The sequence below is a fragment of the Micromys minutus genome (assembly GCF_963924665.1).
Source record: "Micromys minutus genome assembly, chromosome: 17".
NCBI classification, from domain to species: domain Eukaryota; kingdom Metazoa; phylum Chordata; class Mammalia; order Rodentia; family Muridae; genus Micromys; species Micromys minutus.
Genome location: NC_137952.1, coordinates 28,101,492 through 28,123,692, shown reverse-complemented (window position 1 = coordinate 28,123,692; position 22,201 = coordinate 28,101,492). Strand labels below are relative to the sequence as shown.

Sequence of the window (22,201 nt, the reverse complement as noted above, 5' to 3'; positions counted from 1 at the left end):
TTGAAATCAGTTTATTTTTACAGCTTGAGTCATTAATGGAAATAAAATTACAAAACCACAAAGAATATTGATAATGACAAAATAATGAATATGTTTTCACAGAAACGACACAAAAATTCATACAAGGAAAATGAATAGATGTTAAAAGATACTTGAGATAAAATACAAATAAAGATTTTACTGACTTGTCTAGGTGATGTTCAAAATTTCAAAAACCACTCTTGTATGGCACATTAGTAAAAGCTGTAGACCTTAAAAACAATAATCTGTTGTTTTCACAGCGCCCTTTTGGGGGTAAAGATCCTGCTTCCTTTGGAACATCTACTTTACTATCCACCAAATGAAGTCTTAAGAGTATAATGAGCAGGGCTGGAGAGATGGCTCAATGGTTAAGAGCACTGAATTGCTCTTCCAGAGGTCCCGAGTTCAAATCTCAAATCCCAGCAACCACATGGTGGCTCACAACCATCTGTAATGAGATCTAATGCCCTCAGATGAGATCTAATGCCCTCTTCTGGTGTGTCTGGAGACAGCTACAGTGTACTCATATATAAATAAATAAATAAAATCTTAAAAAAAAAATATGATGAGCAGGTTTGCTAAACTCCCACAGTGGAGAATGCAACAGTAAGGGACTCCTGATGCACACATTTTCAAGAAAAACAGATCCCAGTTTTAAACATAAGGCAGTACTTGGAGTACTGACATAAATGAGAAAATCTTGGGATACTTACCATCTCATCTTTAAATATACTAGTTTCTATCTTAAGATAACTGTAAGTAGGTGAAATACTATCAGTGCTTTCCATCACACACCCCATCCCAGATTTTCTCAGTAAATTTTTTACTCCATAAAACATTCACACCATAACCTCAGAGCCAAATGATGTAATTTGTCCATCTAGACAATACAAATAATCCTATATAAATCCCTTATATTCATTACAACCTGTAGCTATGCATGTGGAGATGGTTCATCTTCATCCTCCCCACCTTGCCTCTCTGCTCTCCCGCTTCCCTTCCCCTTTCTAAAACTGTTCCTACCTACCCTTTTTTCTCATCCAATGACAGGCCTTGTTTTATCTTGTGGCTGCCTTCACCTGCAAAAAAGACAACATGCCACATAACAATGTGCTCTTTCTATTACTTTTATTTCTCTATTTGTGCATGTATAGAAACATACATATGAAGACACATGTGTGGCCATCATAGGATTGAGTATCTGTAGGAATCAGTGATCCCATTCTGATACGTGGATCCCAGGGATTGGAATCAGGCTGTGAGGCTTGAAGCAGAAGCTTTTCTCCACTGAGACATCTTTCTGGTTCTTGCTGTTCCAATATTAAGAAGGCTCTTTCAGTGCTGATAGCAACAAAGCCTATTAATATCCCTGTCATAACAATCTAGAAATGAACTTCCTTGACTACATGTAATGAATCGAGAGTGAAGATGGCATCACTTGGCATTAGAGGTTTCAGTGTGAGCCTTAGAAAAAAAAGGTAAAGAAGGCACTATGTCAAGTTCATGAAGATGACTTTCTTCAGTCAGCATTTTGGGGATATTCAAGGAAATTTCCTTTTGCAGTTCTTGCCACTTGAGTATATTCTCTGCCAGTTCTTCTGTCTTGTTCACCAAAATATCCATCTTGGCTAAAGCTTTGCTCTGTAACATTTGAAATTAAGAAAAATAGAAAAAAAATCCTGTTATTGATTACCAGCAATAAATACTTCAAAAATTAGCATCTGATCTTTTTCTAATCTTTTAATGCAAAAATTCCTTACAACTGTGGATTGGAACATGGGCAGGGAGAAAGATGAAGGTGGGCTAGGGATGGAGATGCAGAATTCCATTTAGACATCAAAAAGACTGTAGATAGGAATAAGTACAAGAACCAAGAGAAACACCCCTTGTAAGAGTCTGGAATCACAGAAAAGTGTATGGAACGGAAATATCAATTTAGGACTGGTTAGTGTGTAAATGGGATTAAAAACCTTGCCACTAAAACAAACAAACAAACAACAAAAACTGAAAATGACTGTTTCCACTCCTCACCCAATCCAACCTTACACAGGTTCTGTCTGAGTTCACTTCTCCTCTACCATCAGTTTGAACTCTATGCAAATAAACCCAGGCCTTCTTACTACGTCTGGTTGATCTGGAACTTGTGGTATCCTCCTACCTCGTCATCCCTTACAGGCATGTGTGTGACACCAAATTTGTCTTAAACTGATTCTAAAGGTGTGAGGTGATTGAAGTCTGCAATTCTGAAATTTTTTTTTCTTCTGGTGCTGGAGATGGAGCAAAGGCTTTTCACGTACTAGGTAAGCACTATAGAGAGGGGACCCTTGATCCTGAAAGTCTGTTTCTAACATACTCCAGATGGTAAGGATCCTCTCTGTCCATACTCTGAGTGGTAGGGTTCAATCTAGTCTATCCAATATTTGCTCAGTGAGTGAAGAAAAGTTCTGACCAATACACTCCTCTGTGTTTTTTCTTAACAACTGAAAATGGACTGGAGCAACAGCCTAGCTGCAAGAGTACCCTTACTGCTCTTCCAGAGGACCTAGGTTTGATTCCCAGAACCACACAATAGCTCACAATAACCTGTAACTCCAGCCCCAGGGTATTTAATATCCTTTTCTGGCCTCTGAGAGCACCAGATACACACAATACATGCAGGCAAGATGCTCATCCATATACAAAAAAATTAAAACAAAGATGCAAAACTAGGGTCTGGAGACGTGAGTCAAAGGTTAAAAGTGCTTCCTATTCTTCAGAAGGACCCAGGTTGGGTGCCCAGCAATCCTGTCAGATGGTTCACAACTGACTGTAACTCCACCCCTAAGAAATCAGACACATCAGGCACCTGCACACACACTCTCTCTCTTTCTCTCTCTCCCCTCCTTCTCTTCAATGCAAGTACGTACACACACACACACACACACACACATTTTAAAATAAAATACAAAAGTAAAAACCACAACTTCCATTACCAAAAAAAAAAAAAAAGCAATGGCTCCCTAGTATTCAGAGAGTAAAGTCTAAAATTCTTAGTCTACTGGGAGCCTGAATCAGGAGAGGAACATTTTTGTGAGTTCAAGGCCTGCCTGAGCCATATAGTGAATGCAAGGTCATCCTATGCTAAAAAGAACCTGCCTAAATAAATCAATCAATCTATTTTTAAATTTTGGCTTTTAAAGACAGGGTTTCTCTGTGTAACAGCTCTGGCTGCTATACTTACTAACAATCAGAGGTGCTGAGCACATGCCTGGTTAAGAAAATGTTTGCTTTTTTCTTCTGTGTTTCATGATTTTAGTAATGACTAACACAGTGATATAGGCCAAGCAAAGAAAGACAAACATGGTAAGTCCTGTCTTGTCCATACATTCTATATTTGAATGGTCTGTGTGACTGTGTGCTGTCAAAGTAAAAGGGAGACTGTGAGTGGAGAGGAAGAGACATTAAGGACTAAGGGGGAGAGTGAAAGAGTAACAGTACATGTGCTGTGCAAACAAAAAGAGGCATTGTCTGGAGGAAGCGAGAGGGCCAGGAGAGCTGGATGGAGATGAGAGAGGACAGCCACAGAGGAGAATCCACTAGAACAAAGGTTAATCACACACCCATATGATACGAGAAAGTCATGATGAAACAGATTGCTTTGTTTGGCATCATAGGAGCCTGAGGCTAGCCTGAGCTACATGAGACTATCTAAAGAAATAAAAACAAGACCAAAAAGTAAAAGGTAATGCAGTTGAGATCCTAGTGTAAGAACAGAGAGCAGCTATATTAATGATACTCACCATTTCCTTTAGGCTTGCATCTAAATGAGGGATATTTCTAATTACTTCAAGATGGGTTTCCATTTTCTCAATGAAAGTCATAGCCAATTCCAACATATGTACCATATACCTGAAAGAGAAGTGTTATAATTTGAATGTAAATTTATCCCACAGGTCCCTGTGTTAGAACATTTGGTCCCTACTGGGTGATGCTATTTGGGGGGCACTGGCACTAGTTGGTAAAGTAGATCACTAGGGACAGACCTTGAAGGTTTTCTCCAACTCCTAATCCATCATGATATGAACAAGTCATGCTGCAAGTTCTTGCCACCACAGATGGAGCTGCCCCAGCCACAATGCCTTCCCTACCATGTTGGATGTATTACTTCTAAACTGTGAGTCAAATCAAACCTCTCTCTGAGTTGCTTCTGTTATGTATTCTGGGACAAAAACTAATACAGGCAGAAAAACAAAAACTTTTCTTCTTTAGTTGTTTTGTTTCTTATCCTTTAATTAGGACTGTTAATTTGAAATAAGCATATCTAATGAGTATCACTAACCTTTTAATGAAATTATCAGTGGTACAAAAGGTTCTTCTCTTTTACTTAGGGCAAAACTTAGGTTTGTCATCCAAAGAGAAAAAATAAGTTAGGCATCATGGCATTCCCCTGTAATCCCAGCGATCAGGAAGCAGAGGCAGGTGGATCTCTGTGAGTCCAAAGCCAGCTTAGTCTACAAACTATAGTCTACAGCCAGGGGTACACAGAGAGAAACATTGCCTCAAAAGACCCAAAAGGTATGAAAAACAAAACAAAACAAAACAAAAAAAATCACATTCATCATTCATGATAACTAAAATCTAACTTAATTATGGCATGTCTTTATTCCCAGCATTTGGGAGGCAGAGGCAGGAGGATCTCTGTGACTTTGAGATCAGCCTGGTTGACAGAGGGAGTTTTAGGCCAGCCAGCACTACATATTGAGCTCTATCTCAAAAAAGAAAGAAAAAGAAGGAAAAAAGGGAGGCAGAGAGGAAGAGGAGGGCAAGCTTCGAAGGTCTGTACTACTTGAAAGACCTCTGAAGGGAGACCCTCACTCAAATCTCAGGAGAGGCGCGCACCCAGCGAGGCACTGAGACCAGACTTGCTGCAATCGCACGAGGAAGTTTATTGAAAGTGAAACAGAGTGAGATCTCAGGCCAGCATGCTGGGGTCGAGACTCATACACCACGCAGGGGTAGAGGAGTTCGACCCCGGCCTGAACTTGTAACAGGCTTATAAAGGCAAAAATCACAAAGGAGGGGGAGGACAGGGGCAATGAGGAAATTCAAAGGGGAGGAATCATACATTTTTTATCAGTGCACGGGGCACACCTAGGGCGTAGAAACATTCCACAGAGGTCGTCCGGACCTTCTGTGGTTATCTTAGGAACTCAGATCTCAAGAAAGTGGGATTTCCTGGGAGCGATTTCCTGCAGAGGAAATCCCTAGGGCAAGGAATCAGTGTCCTTTGACAACCTTTTACTCTTCATACTCATCTCACATAAAGCGACTTTCTTAAACAAAATCTCATGTTGGTTTGGATAAATGAGAAGACACCAGGAATAGATACTACATTGAAAAATACCGCATAATTTTTCTGAATCTGCATTGGTAAAATCTTTAGTCATTACTCAGCACATCTTTTTGTTGTTGTTCTTTGTTCTGTTTTAAAATCACTTGTCTGAGACTGAGATATATTATCTGTAGAGGTAAGTACAAGTCCAATATCCAATTTTTTTTATCATCATCTACACAGCAAGTTTGAGGCTAGCCTCTATATAAGACCCTGTTTCCAAAATAGAAAAAAACAAAACACACACACAAAAAAACCCCAACAACAAAAAACCTGTTTCTAGGTTTTATAACCCTCTGATCTCCATCCTCTCTATCTTTTTTAAGAGAGGGTTTTGAAATGAAGCCCTGGCTGGCAGTACTGAAACTAGCAACTAGCTTTGTAGACCAGGCTGGCTTCAAACTCACAGAGATCCCACCCTCTGCTACCCCGGTGCTGGGAATAAAGGTGTGTATCACCACGGCTAGCTTCAGTTTTTGATTTTCTTACAGCTTTTGGTTTTTCGAGACAGAGTTTGCAGCCCTAGCTATCCTAGAACTCACAAGCTGGTCCTTTCTTTTTACCAGTTACATTTAAAAACAAAGGACACTTTCCAGTTTAATGCAGCAACATTAGTAATGTTAATAAATACAATCAGTAATACATTGTTTTGTGAATTATGCTACAACATAACTGCCAGTCTAAAGAAAATCTACCTTAAAAAGACATGCATAACTCTCCATTTCTGAAGAATTCTTGGTCTAACCTGTGATAAACAGCTTCCAATGGCAAGTTCTCCTGGCACATGGGACTCAGCAGTCTTTGCCTGATTGCATGCTTCTCTTTCAGCACTGCTTCCAGATGATTATTCATGCTTTGCAGAACATCACATTTTTCAACTACATAAACCAGAGATGGTAACCACAGTAAGCAACAGGAAAGGTATGTTTTAGAACTGCCTTGGGAACTGCAGAGATGACTTAGTGGTTAAGTCCATTCATTGCCTTTCCAGAGGACCACCCCTTTGCCCTCCCACCCACCCAGGGGTGCGGCCCTGTTGGAGTAGGTGTGGCCTTGTTCGAGTAGGTATGTCACCGTGGGTGGGGGCTTTAAGACCCTCATTCTAGCTGCCTGGAGGCCACAATTCTGCTAGTTCTGCTAGCAGCCTTCAGATAAAGACGTAGAACTCTCAGCTCCTCTTGCATCATGCCTGCCTCAATGCTACCATGCTCCCACCTTTATGATAATGGACTGAACCTCTGAACCTGTAAGCCAGCCCCAATTAAATGCCCTTTATAAGACTTGCCTTGGTTCTGGTGTCTGTTCACAGCAGTAAAACCCTAACTAAGACAGAGTCAGACCTACTCTAGGCAACAGAGATCCTTATCTCAAAAGATGACAAGCAAATTAGTCAAATAAATTAACTCCTCTGTAGACATCTTTCTTTTGCTTTCTTTAGTAACACAGGTTTTATCTTCATTTTCTACTATTTTCTCTTATGTTTCCTACCAGTTACCAAACTACAGTACTAAACTACTTCCTGTGTTTTTCAAATATACCTTTTATTTAGTTTTTAAATCCAGTGCCTATTATATGATGGCATAATAACCATATAACAATGATCAATTTTAACATTTAGTTTCCTCTCTCCCCATCCACACACCCCTTTTGTTTTTCAAAAGGACCTATTTAGAAAATAGACTGTAGAGAGTATGGCCTTAATTCCTCAGAAAAAAATATACAGCATGTGTGTATGTGTGTGCTTGCAGAGTGACCACATGTGAAGGTCAAAGTAGAGTTTTCAGGAGCTGATTCTCTACTTCCATGTGGATCTTAGGGAATAGCTGGGCTTAATGGCACATGCCTTTACCTGCTTAGCATCTAGCACACATCTTTGATTCTTAAAACTTTATTCTACGAGCATTCTCTTACACAACTACAGAACATTCCCAAATTCAGAATTTTTTCCCTCAGGAATTTTATTCTGTTTTAGCTTCAAGATCTCCAGTGCTGAAATGGTATCATGCACAGCTGAGCTAATGTGTCCCTCCAAACCTCCAAGTGAAGTAAATCTTTTTTTCCTTGAACATCATTAAGCCCCAGATACTTGATTGTGGCAACAGAAAGATTAGCAGAGGAGTCGGCCTGGCCGTGACTGTCTGTATGCTGTTTCCACTAGTCAAGTCAACTGGACTGGTTCATGGCTAGCTAAAGCTACATGGTAAGACCCTGCCTAAAAGATAAAACAAAATCCCTGAAGACACGTTAGGGTATGTCTATGGGGCAATACCTGGGAAAGGTTATGACATTAGAACTCTGCTGCCTGGTGTTAATATGCTGGTAAATTCAAGAGCAAGCTGAAATCCTAGTGATTATGCTCTTAAGCAAACTTACCCAAATAGGAAGGATGAGTAAGATCTGCTGTATCCTTTCCTAGCTTCAGAAGTTCAGTTTCCAGATTGTTCTATATGAAGAACAAAACGTTAGCACACTCAGAAAGCATCCCAAAGTTAGACGCTTACAACACTGATAAAAATGGACAAGCTACAGAAACATGGTACAAGACATAAATATATTCCTTAAATGGGATGGAAGGATGGTTTATAAGAAAATCACTGGAGCTTTCATTTTGGTATCTTGACTTCCTGTTCTTCAATTACCCAGTAGAACAAGCCCCTATCAGCCATGCACTAGGCATTGTTTTCATTGTAAAAGAATACTACTCAAACCAATTACAAAGTGTTTAGTTTAGTTTACTTTAAAGTTGGGCATCAAACCCAAGGCCTCTCATATGCTAAGCACCCACATTTTCTCTAAAATACACCCCAGCATACTACACACTTTAAAATGGAGTAGAAGTGAAAAGTTCATAATTTACCTGGTAGATTTCAGCTTGAGTATCTGAAATCTGCTGTAATCTGGAAAAGTTCTCAAAGCAAGGAGCCATTTTCTTAGATATATCTAGCATCTCCTATTGGTAAATGAACAGGGAAAGCATAGTGTGTTACAAAAAGTTAGCACATTAGAATAACATACACAAGAGATTAAAAATATTGTGTCCAAAACTGCACTTAACACAAAAGAACATATTAAAAATGTAGAATGCATATCTTCTGTTATTTGATTTTAATAAGGTTTCATGTAGTCCAAACTAGCCTTGAGCTTGCTATATTGCCAAGGATGACCTTCAACTTCTAATCTTCATATCTCTATTTCCTAAGTGTACAGCATAACACCAGGTGTGTGTGTGCGTGCACGAGTGCCCACAAGACAGACAGACACACATACAAATTGAGAGAGCGAGAGGGGATGGGGAGACTGTGTTTTGCATATATGTGTAGAGTGTTATTTCATTGCCCAGCTGGATTAAATTTTTGATAGTCAAAGTGTCACTCTCCATGATCCATCTATCCTCTATAATGGCCAGACAGGATAGTTAAAAGGAAATGTGTTCGGAACAATCACCTGGGCATCTTTCAGGTTCTTGATTTTGGCGTTAATTTCTGCAATTCCTCTTAGGATACAATACTGTCTTTGATTCACTATTTTTCCTGGTAGAGGCAATTCTAATGTCTTTCATCTGGCCTTTCAAAACATAATAGCCCTCACTCCACAGGTAAGGAAACCAATATGGGAATCTTGCCAACTTTTAAGTACATCTATCCCAAATATACATTCTGGAACTGGGGAAATAACTACAGGACCAGTTCAGTAACTCACTGGACCTAACAGTGAGTTGGACTTCAGCCAAAACTCCTTTAATCACCTGACCATTTAATTTTGGGATCATGCTTACATGGAGTTAAGAATCTACGAGTCTGTGACCATCACGACAGAGAGCATGGCTGCAGATAGAAATATCAATGATTAAGCCACATCCTGAGCCCCAATACCTGCTTTATATGGTACTTTGGATCAAACCAAGAGCTTTATGTGTACTAAGCAAGCACTCTATCAACTGAGCTGCATCCTCAGCCCATTTACTTTTTTCTTTTAAGAGTTTAGCAGGGCATGATTGTATATGTCTGTAATCCCAGCACTCAGAAGCCAGATCAGGTAGATCTCTGTCTGAGTTTAAGGCTTGGTCTACAGAGTGAGTTCCAGAAAAGCCAGAACTACACAGTGAAACCCTGCTTCAAAAAACAAAATGAAACAAACAAAACACCCTAAAAAACAAAAACCATAAAACTGGCTAATGTGTAACCTGGCAGTAGGAAGGTAACCATAAAACCACCACTGCACAGTGCCTGAGATCATCTATGGGTACCTCTCTGTGGTTTAGGAACTTGTATTCTCTATCAACACTTTCAAGAATGACACCGAGTCTCAAATGTGTTAACTATGAAATAATCCAAGAGTTTTCTGACAAGAGAATTCTCACAATGCAAGGTGAGAATATTGCACAATATGGTAGAAGCAGGAGTGAGGAAGGGTTAACCGAAGAGTAACTGTGCCAGCTCCTGGAAAACCAGTTATCCAGGGCCGCCTCACACACTCGAAGCAATGCTGAGTCTTCAAGAACAGTCCAAAATCTTTCACAGTGCAATGCTATCACAGTTGACTCTTATTATTTTAGCACTATTTATTTAGAGACAGAGTCTTGCTAGGTATCCCTAGATGGTCTGCATCTCACTAACTCTGAGATTACAGGTGTGTAATCTGGCTGTTGACAACTCATTTTAAAAGATGATACCACAAAAGAGAGAGGGTTATAGGATCTAATTCTGCCAGCTTGCTGAGTGATACTGGATGATTTCTTAAGTCTTTTTGGGTGTTTCTTTTTTGTTTAATAGAGACAAGGTCCCCTTGCTCTATCCTAGGCTAGCCTTGAACTCTGAGCAATCTTTCTGATTCCAGCTCCCAAGTCTTGTGTCACCATATCTGGATGTTTAGGTTTCTTAAACACTTTAGGATACATCGGAAGTCTCTATTACCTCTTTCAGACATCAAAACCAAAAAACAAACAATAAAACCAAGGGGCCAGAGAGATGGCTCAGCGGTTGAAAGCACTGACTGCTCTTCCAGAGGACCTGGGTTTAATTCCCAGCAACCACAAAGCAGCTCACAATTGTCTGTAACTCCCATTCCAGTGGACCCGACACCTTTACAAAGATAAACAAGTTGGTAAACACCAATGTACATAAAATAAAAACAAATACATTATTTTTAAAAATTCTTTCATGTTTGCACTGCTAATTTCTAAGATGAATTAACTAACTTTCCTCAACTTCCCTTCTATATCAGTTTCCTTCCTTCAAGCTTAAGGTGCTTGGTTTCTCACTCCCCCGTTCCCTTCAGTCATTTTCTGTTATCCCTTCACATATTCAATTTCTTCCGTCTACCTGCTTGTTGTATATACATGTCAAAACAAGTCACTACCTGGAATAATCTTTATTTTTGCCTCAAAATCTTCACAGTGCAACAGCATACAAAGACACACAGACACACACCTTTAATAGATGCTTCCCTAAAGAGTCTCCGCTAGAGTTCTGTACTCAGGGCCCCATATATGTCTTACTAATTTCCATTAACAGGCGTTGTCGGAAGATGCTTTTTTGGAATACCTGCCAGTATTTCTTTCTCACTGCCCCCTCCCCGCTCTACAGTTCGGAGCAGTGGTTTTCAACTGAGTGGCTCGCAAATTCTTTAACAGACATGGGTCGCCTAAAGACCATCGGGAAACACAGATGTTTAAATTAGGATTCCTAACAAGCAGTAGCAACCAACGAAAAATGATATTATGGTTGGGAGTCACCACAATATGAACTGTATAGTAAAGGGTCGCACAGCAGGTTGAGAAACACTGTTCTTGAGGAAGTAGTATTACTGGAAAGGGAAAAAAACAAACAAAACAAAACGGAGCGCTGTTCCATCTCCAACAAACCGGCAGGCACTCAAAACAGAGTGCTCAGACCACCACCCACTCAGTCCTTCACACTCGAAGAACCTACGAGAGTATGGTCACGGCCACAGTCTCCAAGGGACGCTACCATGTACCCAACACAGTCCTCAACTGGCTCATTCACGCCCGCAAAGCCAGGACCACCACCTCACAGCGGAATTCTGTCGCCACCTTGATGACGCCATCACCGCCCCCACGTACCTCAGTGACTATCCCCGAAGTCACCAAGTGGCTCAGCAGTAACCCAGCTGCACTAGGCGCGGACGCTGGGTCCCACGGGTTGGCGGCAGCCATGGCTCCCGCACACCTCTGGAACTGGTGCGAGGAGTAAGGAGACAAACATCGAACGGGCGCGCGGTTTGATGATGTCACAGGGCGTTCCTGCCCGGGCGGAAGCCCTGGGAGCGCGTCTCAGGCGAGCGCGGGTCCCGGTTGTTCCCTGGCGGAGTCTTCTCTGCACTGAGGGATAGGAGGCGAGTCTCGAGCTCCCTGTTCCGGCAGCAGTTATCGGAGGCTCCCTGGCCCTAAGCTCAGCTGCCAACGCAGCAGGATCTTGTGGTAGCACTGCCTGCTCGCCTGCTTTCTCCTTGCCACTCTTGGGCTGGCCCCTGGGAAGTAGGGATAGGCAGAAGGTGACAACTGGGACAGGAGACCCAAAAGAGAGGATGGCTGTATGTCTAGACTGAGTGGTGACAGCTATGCTTCTTTTCTGCAGGGAACTGAGCCGTGGCGCTAGGATGGGAAACAGTGCCCTCCGTGCTCATGTGGAAACAGCGCAGAAAACTGGTGTCTTTCAGCTTAAAGACCGTGGTCTGACCGAGGTGAGACCTGAGGGGACTGGACCAAGAAACTAAAAGGGAGAGGGATGGCGGGGTGGCGAAGTCTATTGGTGCAGGTTTTTTTCCACACTGTGAGCTCCTTTCTCCAGTTCCCTTCAGAGTTGCAGAAGCTGACAAGCAATCTTAGGACCATCGATTTGTCCAACAACAAGATCGACAGCCTACCACCTCTGATAATAGGAAAGTTCACTCTGCTGAAGAGCCTCTCCCTCAACAACAACAAACTGAGTATGGATTTTGTGCTTGGGCAGCTTTTGTTAGTAATCAGCAGTTATGAAGGATGTTTTTCCTTTTAGAAGATGATGTTTGTTATGAAATCAGCTTAGGGGCTGCAGAATGAGTATTGAAGCTTTTATCTCTTGTAATTAAATCTAGAAGCCTACTTGGGTAGTATGATCATTATTACTAGGTTAATTTGGACTTGGAAGACCTCTGGGAATCGATGTAAACAGTCAACTAATGGGGGGGAGCAGGGTGGGATGGGAGGATTTTTTAAACTTCCCCAGATTGTTTTTAGAATACACTTAAGCCCCTTTACATAAGGAACCCATTATACACATACACAATTTTCTGCATTTTGATGGCTTCTTAATCTCCCAAACACTGTAAAAGGTGAAACCTAGACATGACATGTGAGAATTCTATGTAGCAGCCAGTCAGTCAGGCCTGGTGACGTAGAACTGTAACCCAGGCTGAGGCAGAAAGATCATAATTTCAAAGCTACCCTAGACAACTTAATGAGACCCTGTCTCTAAATTAGAAACAAAAGCAAGATGAAGCAGGCTACCATAGTGTCTTTTTATAAATTTCATTAGTTCTAACAGATTTAGGTTTTTCTAAAAATTTTCTTCACCAGCTGTTCTACCTGATGAATTATGCAATCTGAAAAAACTAGAGACACTAAGTCTCAACAACAATCACCTGAGAGAGCTACCGTCTACCTTTGGGCAGCTGTCAGCCCTGAAGACCCTGAGCCTCTCTGGGAATCAGCTGGGAGCATTACCACCCCAACTTTGTAGCCTGAGACATCTGGATGTAGTAGATCTCTCTAAAAACCAGATTCGGAGTATACCTGACACAGTCGGGGAGCTGCAGGCCATCGAACTCAATCTCAACCAGAACCAGGTCTATACTTTGTGTTTGCATTTATGGACTTCTGATACTTTCCTGCTCCTTAAACGATAATCGGTGGAGTTGGGGATCAGAAGCTAAAACATACATAAGGTGAACTCTAACGCCCATGCCATAGAGTGGGCTGATAGTGGCTGTGTGATGGTGTTGAAGGTGTTCTGGGGAAGGTAGGAGAGGAACAGGGTGAGATAGTTACAAACAACAACAAAACATTGATACTTTTACAAATATTCAGTTTCTCTTCACACCTGTTATTTAGTGAGGATCCATGTCAGGGATGATGTAGTGTAGGAATGAGACCTGTACCCATAGGATCTGAGAGTTAGACATTGTTGAACAATCCCCTAAGTGATAGTTGTTCTGGAGCTAGGGTGTAATTGGACAACTTTGTATCTGAAATGTTTGTTTTGAAGCTCCTTGGTTAACATTAGTATGGAGAAGTGCTCTGCTTTAGATAGGAGGCAGTAATAAAGATTTGACATTAGATAGGCTTGAGTTTTTAGCATTTATGCTTCCACATATGTACATTATGTATATTAGCTATGGACATATTGTTACAGTGCTAGATTGTAGTTAGCATGTATTCCTCATTCCCTACTGCTAGACCATAGTTTCTCAGACCTTACTTGGATAACCTAGAGAGCTTATGGTCACCTTAGTGTTTGATTCAGTAAGTGAGAAGTCTAAGAATCTGCATTTTCAGTAAGTTCCTAGGTGATGGTTTGAGATGTCAGGTAGTGAACAGAATTTAGTGACCTGATGCTGGAGAAGAGTTGAGTGGTACAGAAATTGTGTAGCATGCACCAGACCCCGCTTCATCCTGCCACACGGGAGGGGAAAGACTTGGAGCCTTTAATGGGCAAAGAAGAGGATGGGTCAAAGACAGTGTTTGGCATCGACCTGGAGGACCTACACAATGCTACCGAATGGACATGCTGAGTTCATCGCATCTTAGGTCAATCATCCACATCTTAGTGAAAATCACAGATACACAGCTGTATTCGAGATTAGTACATAGGACTACTGATACGGATTTTGAGGTTACAAGTGAAATGGTTTTAAGAATGATTGCTTCTAGAAGGGTATGAATGTTTAATATTTATTTCTGCTTGGATATAATTCTAAAATAAAAAGGGGGACAGTGGTGCATGCCTTTTGTCCCAATACTCAGGAGGCAGAGGCAGGCAGACCTCTACAAGTTAAGAGGCAAAGTTGGTTTACAGAGCAAGTTCAAGGTCAGCCAGTGCTGCACAGAGAAACCGTCTCAAAAAATCAAAACAGACCAAAAAAAAAAAAAAAAAAAAAAAGTATGTTGCTACCCTTTCCCCCCAAAATTCAGGAGGAATTCAAAAGAGGGAAAATCAAATGTCATGCACAAGAGGGAGAAATGGATGGGTATGCCAGTCAGATGCAGCACCGTGGGAAGCGCGGTAGGTATCAGATGTTCATGTGGTGGTTAGTGAGTGACAGCTTACTGGTAAACTTTCTCCTTAAACTTACATGATTCTCATTATTTCCTACAATAAATGCACAGTGCGTTTATTATTAGTTTTTATTTCTGAAAAGCTACTGGTAACCTTCAGATAATTTGGAAGTGGAGGAGTAACAGAAGGTATGTAACAGGCTTCTGGGACGAGTAGGTAGTGAGAAAATGGAGGCGGTGAAAGAAGAACTAGGACAGTCAAGATCTGTCTTTGGTGTAATAACATGGCCATCATGCTTTTTGTCCTATGTTTTGTTGCCCAACAGATATCTCAAATCTCCGTGAAGATATCCTGCTGCCCGCGCCTCAAGGTCCTCCGGCTGGAAGAGAACTGCCTTGAGCTCAGCATGCTTCCACAGAGCATCCTCAGCGACTCCCAAATTTGCCTGCTTGCTGTGGAAGGCAATCTCTTTGAAATAAAGAAACTTCGAGAACTAGAGGGTTATGATAAGGTGTGTGTTAGCCTACTCCAGAGGGGGGAAAGTGAGATAAAGTCAAGTGGTGTCTACAGTTAGCACCTGACAAGTTTTAGAGGTGGCTCCAAAACTCAACCAGGCTGTGACTCCCCACATACTGCTTACTGCACTGCAGCTTTTGATGTTTCCTAGCCAAAAAAAAAAAAAAAAAAAAAGGTAAAAATTAATGCCTTTTAATAATTAAGTAGGTATGGCAGCAGGGCTTTAATCCTAGCACTTGGGCACAGAGGCAGGCAGATCTACATAGTGAGACTGTCTCAAAAAGAAGTAAATTTTATATGAAATTGAGTCAAATTAAAAAGGGGGAAAAAAAAAAACAAAAACCTAAGTTAAAAAGTATCCTTATGGGGCTGAGATAGCTCAGGAGTTAAGAGAACTGACTGTTCTTTCAGAGGACCAGGATTCAGTTCCTAGCAGCCAGACATACATGTAGTCAAAACACCAAAGTACATTAATAAAAACAATGAAAAAAGTATTCTTATATTTGTCTATACCAAAATGCCATATGTATATTTTTCTTTTATGTTTTCAGTACATGGAGAGGTTCACAGCCACCAAGAAGAAATTTGCATGATGTTCTCCAGGACCATGGGACACTGACTTGGAACCTCTGTTGGAATCTGACTGAGTTAAAGGCTCCTGATGTTGGATAGAGTGCAGATAACATTTTGCTCAATGACTTTTTCCTTTGTAGGACAATGTCAGATAAACTAAAGGAAAGGAATTTAGGAGTAGAAGACAGGAAGAACCCTTCATCTTGAGCCATGGCCAATGTTGATCTTCAAAACCATCATTAGTAGGTAGTTGCTGTTCATGCAGAAGGCTGCCTGTTAATAGAGGGGCCCGTGCTTGAGACTTGAATTGCAGACCGCCAGCTTTCATAAAGTCAGTACCCATCACCTCTGAGTTAACACTTCATAATTTTTATGAAAGTCTAATTTATGGGAGACGTGTGACTGAGGATGAATGCTTTTGTTCCAGCACATTAACTTAATGGGAGTGTTTATACTTGGAACTTGGGATGTACATAACATGGAGCTGTCTTAAAGAGAGCTTTGTCAAGAGGAGCACCAACACAACAGCCACCAAGAATGGTCCCCAAGGCTGCAGTAGCAAAACTTTTTTTCTTTTACTATTGCAGGTGCCTTATTGGTAGAGGGCTCTGAAAGAGCTAAAACTATATGCAAAAATTATTTAAAAAATTTGTTTTTAGACAAGTTTTTGCTATGTAGCCCAGGCTGGCCTCAGACTCAAAATCTCCCAACCTTAAACCTCCCCTCTCCTCCATATGCTGGGATTATAGGCATGCACCACACTTGGCCTACTTGTAAGATTTTAAATTAATTTTAGTAATCAAGATTTCCTTGAAGCTTTGCTAAAAATCATGTGCTATTTCTGGTAAATACTCCCCTTTTTGTATTTATAACTGTATTAATCAGATTACCTTCAAGAAAACCATTGCTACAATATTTTAAAATAACCTATGTTTATCATGGTTATTCTCTGAATGAGAGAATATTCTAAATAAAGTATTTTTAGTGAACTTTGTCTGGAAGCAATGTCAGTCATTTAAAGAACTTTCAACCTGTTAAGTAGTCCTGTTCTCTGAAAGTAAAAAAAAAAAAAAAAAAAAAGGCCTGTCTTGAAAAAGTCAAAGAAAGGAAAGAGAAAACTGGGAGGCTATGTTTCATGCTCCTGTTTGGTTTTATGGCAATGAAATCTGCTGCTGCCATGCAGACATTTCTAAGAAACTGGGAACTGTGCTTAGGAGTACGTGAAGTTATAGAGAGTATTTCAGATTGTTACTAAGAACATCATGAAGCTATCATCAGGATTGTTTTCTGCAGTCTTCCCTCTAAACAGTGCCTTTCACTAACAAATCTGAGCCTAAAAATAACTTACATGCATTCATCTATACTGCTCCAGAATGTCTTCATGTTATTCAGTCAAGAAAAACCCTCTCTCTTACTTGGTGCTGACCCATATCTAAGCTCCTTCCCTAAATCTAATCCGAATTAACTGCTCCCCCATCTGCTGACAGAATACTTTCCACATCCTTTATTTATCTCTCTTGCTAGACTGAAATGCTTGAGGTTAAAAACCATATAAAAAAGGCTAGAGTGAGGGCCCAGAAATAAAATGTACTCGTCCACGCAGAGGACCCAGATTCAGTTCCTACACCTACATGTTGGTTCCAATACCCTCTTCTGGCCTCTGGGCACTAGGCATACATGCACTATACATACATACATACATGCAATCACAACACTCATAAGCAGAATCTTAAAAAAAAACCTACCCAATACACCTTAAATTGTAGTTTGGTCTGGAGTCATCTAGTACACAGAGTAAGGTCACAGGCACTGTGCTTGGAGGAATCAACATACAGATCCACTCTGTTATATAGCAGCTTTCTGGGTATTTACTCTCATCTGTAAATATAAGGAACACCTTTCCCTTCTCAAGTATGTATGATAGGTACATAAAAGTGACACTACAGGAACTCAAATAAGCCACTTATCTATAAAGAGGCAAAAAAACAAAATAAACCCAAAAACAAGAAACAAACCAGTGACTTCCGAATAAGAAACCTGAATATCAATATGAGAAATCAGGAACCTAATGAGGATAACTTGGAATTTTAATGAGAGCATCCAGGAAAATGACATTCAAATAACGTTTGCCTTTTATTTTCATTACATTTTTATGTGTAAGTGTACACAAGCTTGCATACTTCCACTGCAGCACATGTGGCAGTCAGAGGAAAACTTTTAGGGGTTGGCTTTCTTCTACCATTTAGGTCCTGGAGTTCAAACTTGGGTTGTCAGGCTTGGCAGCAAGTACCCTTATCCGCTGAGCCATATCATTGCTGTCCCCGCCCCCCCCTTTGAGTAGTGTTTCACATATCCCAAATTGTGTACCTGAGGATAGCCTTGAGCTCCCGAGCCTCCTGCATCCTCTTACCTAGTGCTGAGTTTGGAGGGCCATGCCAGCACACCTAGCTTACATGGATTCTTATATACTAGGCAAGCACCTCACGAACATATTAGTTCTACATCCCCAGTCCTAAAAACTAGCACCCAGGTGACTCCAGCTTGTATTACTACTTGCCATCTTATCTCGAAAATAATGGAAACAGAGGGCATGATGGCTCAGCAGGCAAAGGCACTTGGTATCTGCTCCTGTGCTTTCTGCTTTGGGGAGGGGGGTGCTATGTTTTTTCAAATTTCACAGACAGATCTTTGACCAAAAAGAACCCCCTCCATTCTAGAGAACAGCCACCATTTATGACGTTTACATCTAATCAGCACACTTCTAAGAGCTTGTTGGTTGATTTTTTTCAGGGGAGGGGGCTGGGTTTTGACACAATTTAGTTTAGGCTGGCCCACAACTCACTGGGTAGATTGATTGATTGTGTGTCAAGTTCCCAAACATTGGGATTATCAGTGTGGCCTCCGAGCCTGGCATATTCTAAGAAATTTCTAGGCATTACTGGTCTGTGAATTAGTTTATAAAATAGAATTTATTAATTCCCATTTACAGGTATGGAAACCAAGACAAAGAAATAGGCATACAATCACACCAGCCAGAAGGGCAAAGGGTTGCTTTATGCATATTCTAACCAAATATACCTTGGATACTACCTTTTGGTACCATTCCATAAGACAAACTGGCATGTTGTTTTTAAATGATTTTTAAGGAAAGCACTTTCAGGTACAGCACAATCCAGTGTTTTATACTTAGTCACACTTCATACATTCAGTATCTTTACCTGACAAACTATATTCCTTGTGACACGGAGCATTTCTTTTTTGTTTTAAGTACTGCCCTCTTCACCCTTTGAATGCTGCTATGCTAGACATATCTTCTTCAATAATCGACTTGTAATTCTCACTCAGAAATACTCAGCAGTGTATTTAAGTTCAAATGACTAAGTCCAGAATGGACTCAGAAAACTACAGAAACTCCTGTAAACACTTCTGGTAAGAATTAGAAAAGAGCTAATGCAGCTTTCTATTGGAGTGCTAGATGTATGGACATTTGATTTATTTAATGTTAACAAAAGCTGATAAAATGATTGCCCCTACAAATAAGTCATAGAAACATTACCTATTTGAAAGAACAATACCATTAATTACAATTTAATTGTAAGAATCAAGCAATGGTTATTGGTCAAACCAATCTACTTCAGTAGCTCTAAAGGGTACAGATGCTAATTTTTAAACAAAGGTGACAAATACCAGTTCAGCTTTCCTAACACTTCAGGATGTACATAAATTTGATTCTGTGTGTAAGGCAGAGAGAATGGCAGTGCGGTCATCAATAATTAATCCAAAAGCATAATTTTCCAAACAACTTTTAGTAACAAATTATAACCTTTTAAATGTCTAAAACTACACAAAACTCAATCTACTTTTCTACCTGAGATCAAAACAACTTTTTTTTTTCATATCTAAACATAATTCTTAGTATTGAGGTAAATCTGAATTCACATGATACACTGTAAAAGTTTCCCCCCAAAATTTGAAGCCCTGCTTTAGTGAGGAAGTCTCCTATTTCACATGTATATGTACATCTTTTAAAGGCTACTGACAACTTACTGTATGAAGTTAACAGGCCTACATTAGGGCCACACTGTGACTCACTGTATGAGAATAAGAGGCACTTGCTTATATAGTGTTCCTGCATGTGAAACAGGATCCAAGAACCTACCTGTATATACCAATCACTCTGGGTTCAGAAGTGAAGCTCACTTCTGGAAAACTCACTGTATTCTTCTTTGGAGTATTAGGTGAAAAACAGTGATGTAGAACAACACACATGTGTGAAAGCTCCTATCCCAAGCACTAACTTCATTTCTTGTTCCTTCCTCTTGCTCTTTACCAGAAAAGTAAAACCAAACAAGCCAAAACCAAACCAACCAATGAATAATGACAAAAGCTACTAATACAGCTGCCTCCTTCATGGCTCTTTGGCAATGCTTCCAAATCTTGAACACAGAAAGAAGCTAAGTGAAGAGATAAAGAGACTGTGTGATGTGTGGAAAGCAGCCTACTAGAGTGAACTGGGAAAGACTGTAAGGAAGCCTGAGCAAGAACATACCCCAAAAGACAGTACGAAAGTAGGGAGGCATCCTCCGGTCTTTCTCTCACAGTCTTTCTAACTCTGAATAATAAATGACTCAGCAGGAGCTAGAGAACTGAGTTAACAGGTAAAGAAGTACAGCAGGGCTTTAGCTATCAATGAGTTTCTTTGCTCTTGTATTGGCAATGTCAATACGATTCTTGTTGGTGTCAGCCTGAAAAAAAAAAAAGGAGAAATATTAGCATCTGTTCACAAAATAACCCATTTTTTAAACACAAGTTAAACTGGGGGATGCAGGTGCAGCTCAGCATGTACTGGGCACTGGGTTCAATTTCACAGCACTGTATAAAGTGGTATCTTGGCATGTGCCTGTAATCCTAGCACTTGGAGAGTGGAGGCAAGAAGACCATTAATGCAGGGTCTTCTTCAACTACACAGTGAATCTGAGGCCAGCCTAGGCTACATGAAAATCTGTTTCAAAAATCAACAAGTTTAATTTTAGCTGAGGATATAGCTCAGGGGCAGAATATATGATTTACAATTCTATGGACATATATTCCCTTCCAAACATATACATACACATACACAAAGATAAAATTTTATATATTTGGGATCTAGATATGGGCATATGCCTGTAATCTCAGCACTCAAAAGAACATGGGAAGAATACTATGAGTTCAACACCAGCCAAAGTTACAGTCAAACTGTCTCCAAGTAACAGTAGCAAAAGAGGGTGAGGATATAGTTGAGTGGTAATAAGACACAAGGTCTTATTATGTTCAATCACCAGTGCAACCAAAAAAGTAGCAAAATTGTATTCTTTTGAGACCTGGTATCTCTGTGTAACCCTGACTGTCCTGGAACTCACTCCGTACAGACCAGGCTGGCCTTGAGCTCACAGAAATCCACCTTCTCGGAGTGCTGGAATTAAAGGCACATGCCACCAACAAAATCTGATTAATGTGTATGGGTGTTTTGCCTGCATGTATGTCTGTGTACCATGTGCCTATGGAAGCCACAGAAAAGGTATTGGATCCCTTGGAACCGGAGTAAGCCACCATGTGGGTGCTGAGAATAGTTTCCCAGTCCTCTTGAAGAACAAGTGCTGCTCTACCACCTGGACCCAGGGTTGTAGACACACACCACCATGTCTAGCTTGTATATATGAGTACTTAGGGTCAAATGCAGTCCTCATGCTTGCATGGCAAGTAATTTCCAACTGAGCCACCTCCCAAGGTGGTCTACTTAGTTATTTGTTGAGACTAGATCTTATGGCCTGTGCTGACCTTGAGTTCAAGTGTTCGTCCCACTCCTCTGGAGTGGCTAGAATTATAGGCACCAACACCATGTCCAGCCCATTTTTGATGCAATAGAGTATGAAAAGAATGCTCTCTGAGCAGGAGTCTCATTTGGAGCTACTGTTGCTCTGACCAAAGAGACTGAAATAACTTTGCCAAAGATCTCTGGAACAGATGTACTGCCACCCACAGAAGTATCTAAATTAAAATGATGTGTAATCTATACCCTAAACCCAGGGTTCAGCATTGCAAGTATCTTAGGAACCAAGTGGCTCCAGTCCAAGCACCAAAAGAGGTCAAAGGGTTTCATACTCCTTAATGCTGGAGTTATAGGCAGCTGTGAGTCACCAGACATGGTTGCTGGGAATAAACTAGATCCTTTGCAAGAGCAGTAAGTGCTCTTAATCACTGAACCATCTTTCCAGCCACACACGATCCTATACAAGAACAAGTCTACAGAATTGATTTTTGCTGCTGACTCCTGAAATGAAACTGCAGGATCTTACTACTAGGCTATCTGTGAATAAAACAAAAGTAAAAGCTAACAAGCATTCGGAAAGGAAACACACACAACCACACATAAAAGTTAGCAGGAATCTACTTGGTACATAATTTG

The 22,201-nt window shown here is 40.7% G+C and overlaps 3 protein-coding genes across 8 annotated transcripts in view; 1 reads left to right on the top strand and 2 right to left on the bottom strand.

Moving 5' to 3' along the window:
• Nucleotides 1-1,132: 1,132 nt before the first annotated feature.
• On the bottom strand, nt 1,133-11,681 carry HAUS2 (HAUS augmin like complex subunit 2). The gene is made up of 6 exons (XM_080931456.1): nt 11,475-11,681; nt 8,250-8,342; nt 7,766-7,835; nt 6,138-6,270; nt 3,801-3,909; nt 1,133-1,662 (listed from the first exon to the last, which is right to left on the bottom strand). Exons 1-6 carry the CDS (start codon nt 11,565-11,567, stop codon nt 1,456-1,458), a joined length of 705 nt encoding a protein of 234 aa, XP_080787582.1. The 5' UTR covers nt 11,568-11,681; the 3' UTR covers nt 1,133-1,455.
• Nucleotides 11,523-16,687, top strand: LRRC57 (leucine rich repeat containing 57). Of its 4 annotated transcripts, none has more exons than XM_080931455.1 (6): nt 11,523-11,739; nt 11,989-12,094; nt 12,202-12,340; nt 12,969-13,237; nt 14,993-15,178; nt 15,735-16,687. In XM_080931455.1, the coding sequence occupies exons 1-6, from the start codon at nt 11,636-11,638 to the stop codon at nt 15,774-15,776; spliced, it is 846 nt and encodes a 281-aa protein (XP_080787581.1). In that variant the 5' UTR covers nt 11,523-11,635; the 3' UTR covers nt 15,777-16,687. The 4 variants fall into 4 exon arrangements, with proteins under 4 accessions (XP_080787581.1, XP_080787578.1, XP_080787580.1 ...); XM_080931452.1 differs by having other exon boundaries at nt 11,678-11,746; XM_080931454.1 differs by having other exon boundaries at nt 11,696-11,831.
• Nucleotides 16,688-17,825: 1,138 nt separating this feature from the next.
• The window catches only part of SNAP23 (synaptosome associated protein 23), a 28,787-nt gene continuing 24,411 nt past the window's right edge, over nt 17,826-22,201 (bottom strand). For all 3 annotated transcript variants that reach the window (XM_080931459.1, XM_080931457.1, XM_080931458.1), the window contains one exon: nt 17,826-20,501. In XM_080931459.1, coding sequence (XP_080787585.1) covers nt 20,436-20,501 — 66 coding nt within the window. In that variant the 3' untranslated portion in view covers nt 17,826-20,435. The remainder of the gene's footprint in view (nt 20,502-22,201) is intronic.

Bases quoted from the DNA above. Each gene is read 5' to 3' on its own strand.
- LRRC57 (XM_080931455.1), top strand. From the start codon at position 11,636: ATGATGTCACAGGGCGTTCCTGCCCGGGCGGAAGCCCTGGGAGCGCGT. The intron at 12,095-12,201 runs GTGAGACCTGAG...TCCTTTCTCCAG, and splicing joins AAGACCGTGGTCTGACCGAG to TTCCCTTCAGAGTTGCAGAA. The intron at 12,341-12,968 runs GTATGGATTTTG...TTTCTTCACCAG, and splicing joins CCTCAACAACAACAAACTGA to CTGTTCTACCTGATGAATTA.
- HAUS2 (XM_080931456.1), bottom strand. From the start codon at position 11,567: ATGGCTGCCGCCAACCCGTGGGACCCAGCGTCCGCGCCTAGTGCAGCT. The intron at 7,836-8,249 runs GTAAATTATGAA...TTCTTCATATAG, and splicing joins CTCAAGCTGAAATCTACCAG to AACAATCTGGAAACTGAACT. The intron at 6,271-7,765 runs GTAAGTTTGCTT...TGGTTTATGTAG, and splicing joins TACTCATCCTTCCTATTTGG to TTGAAAAATGTGATGTTCTG.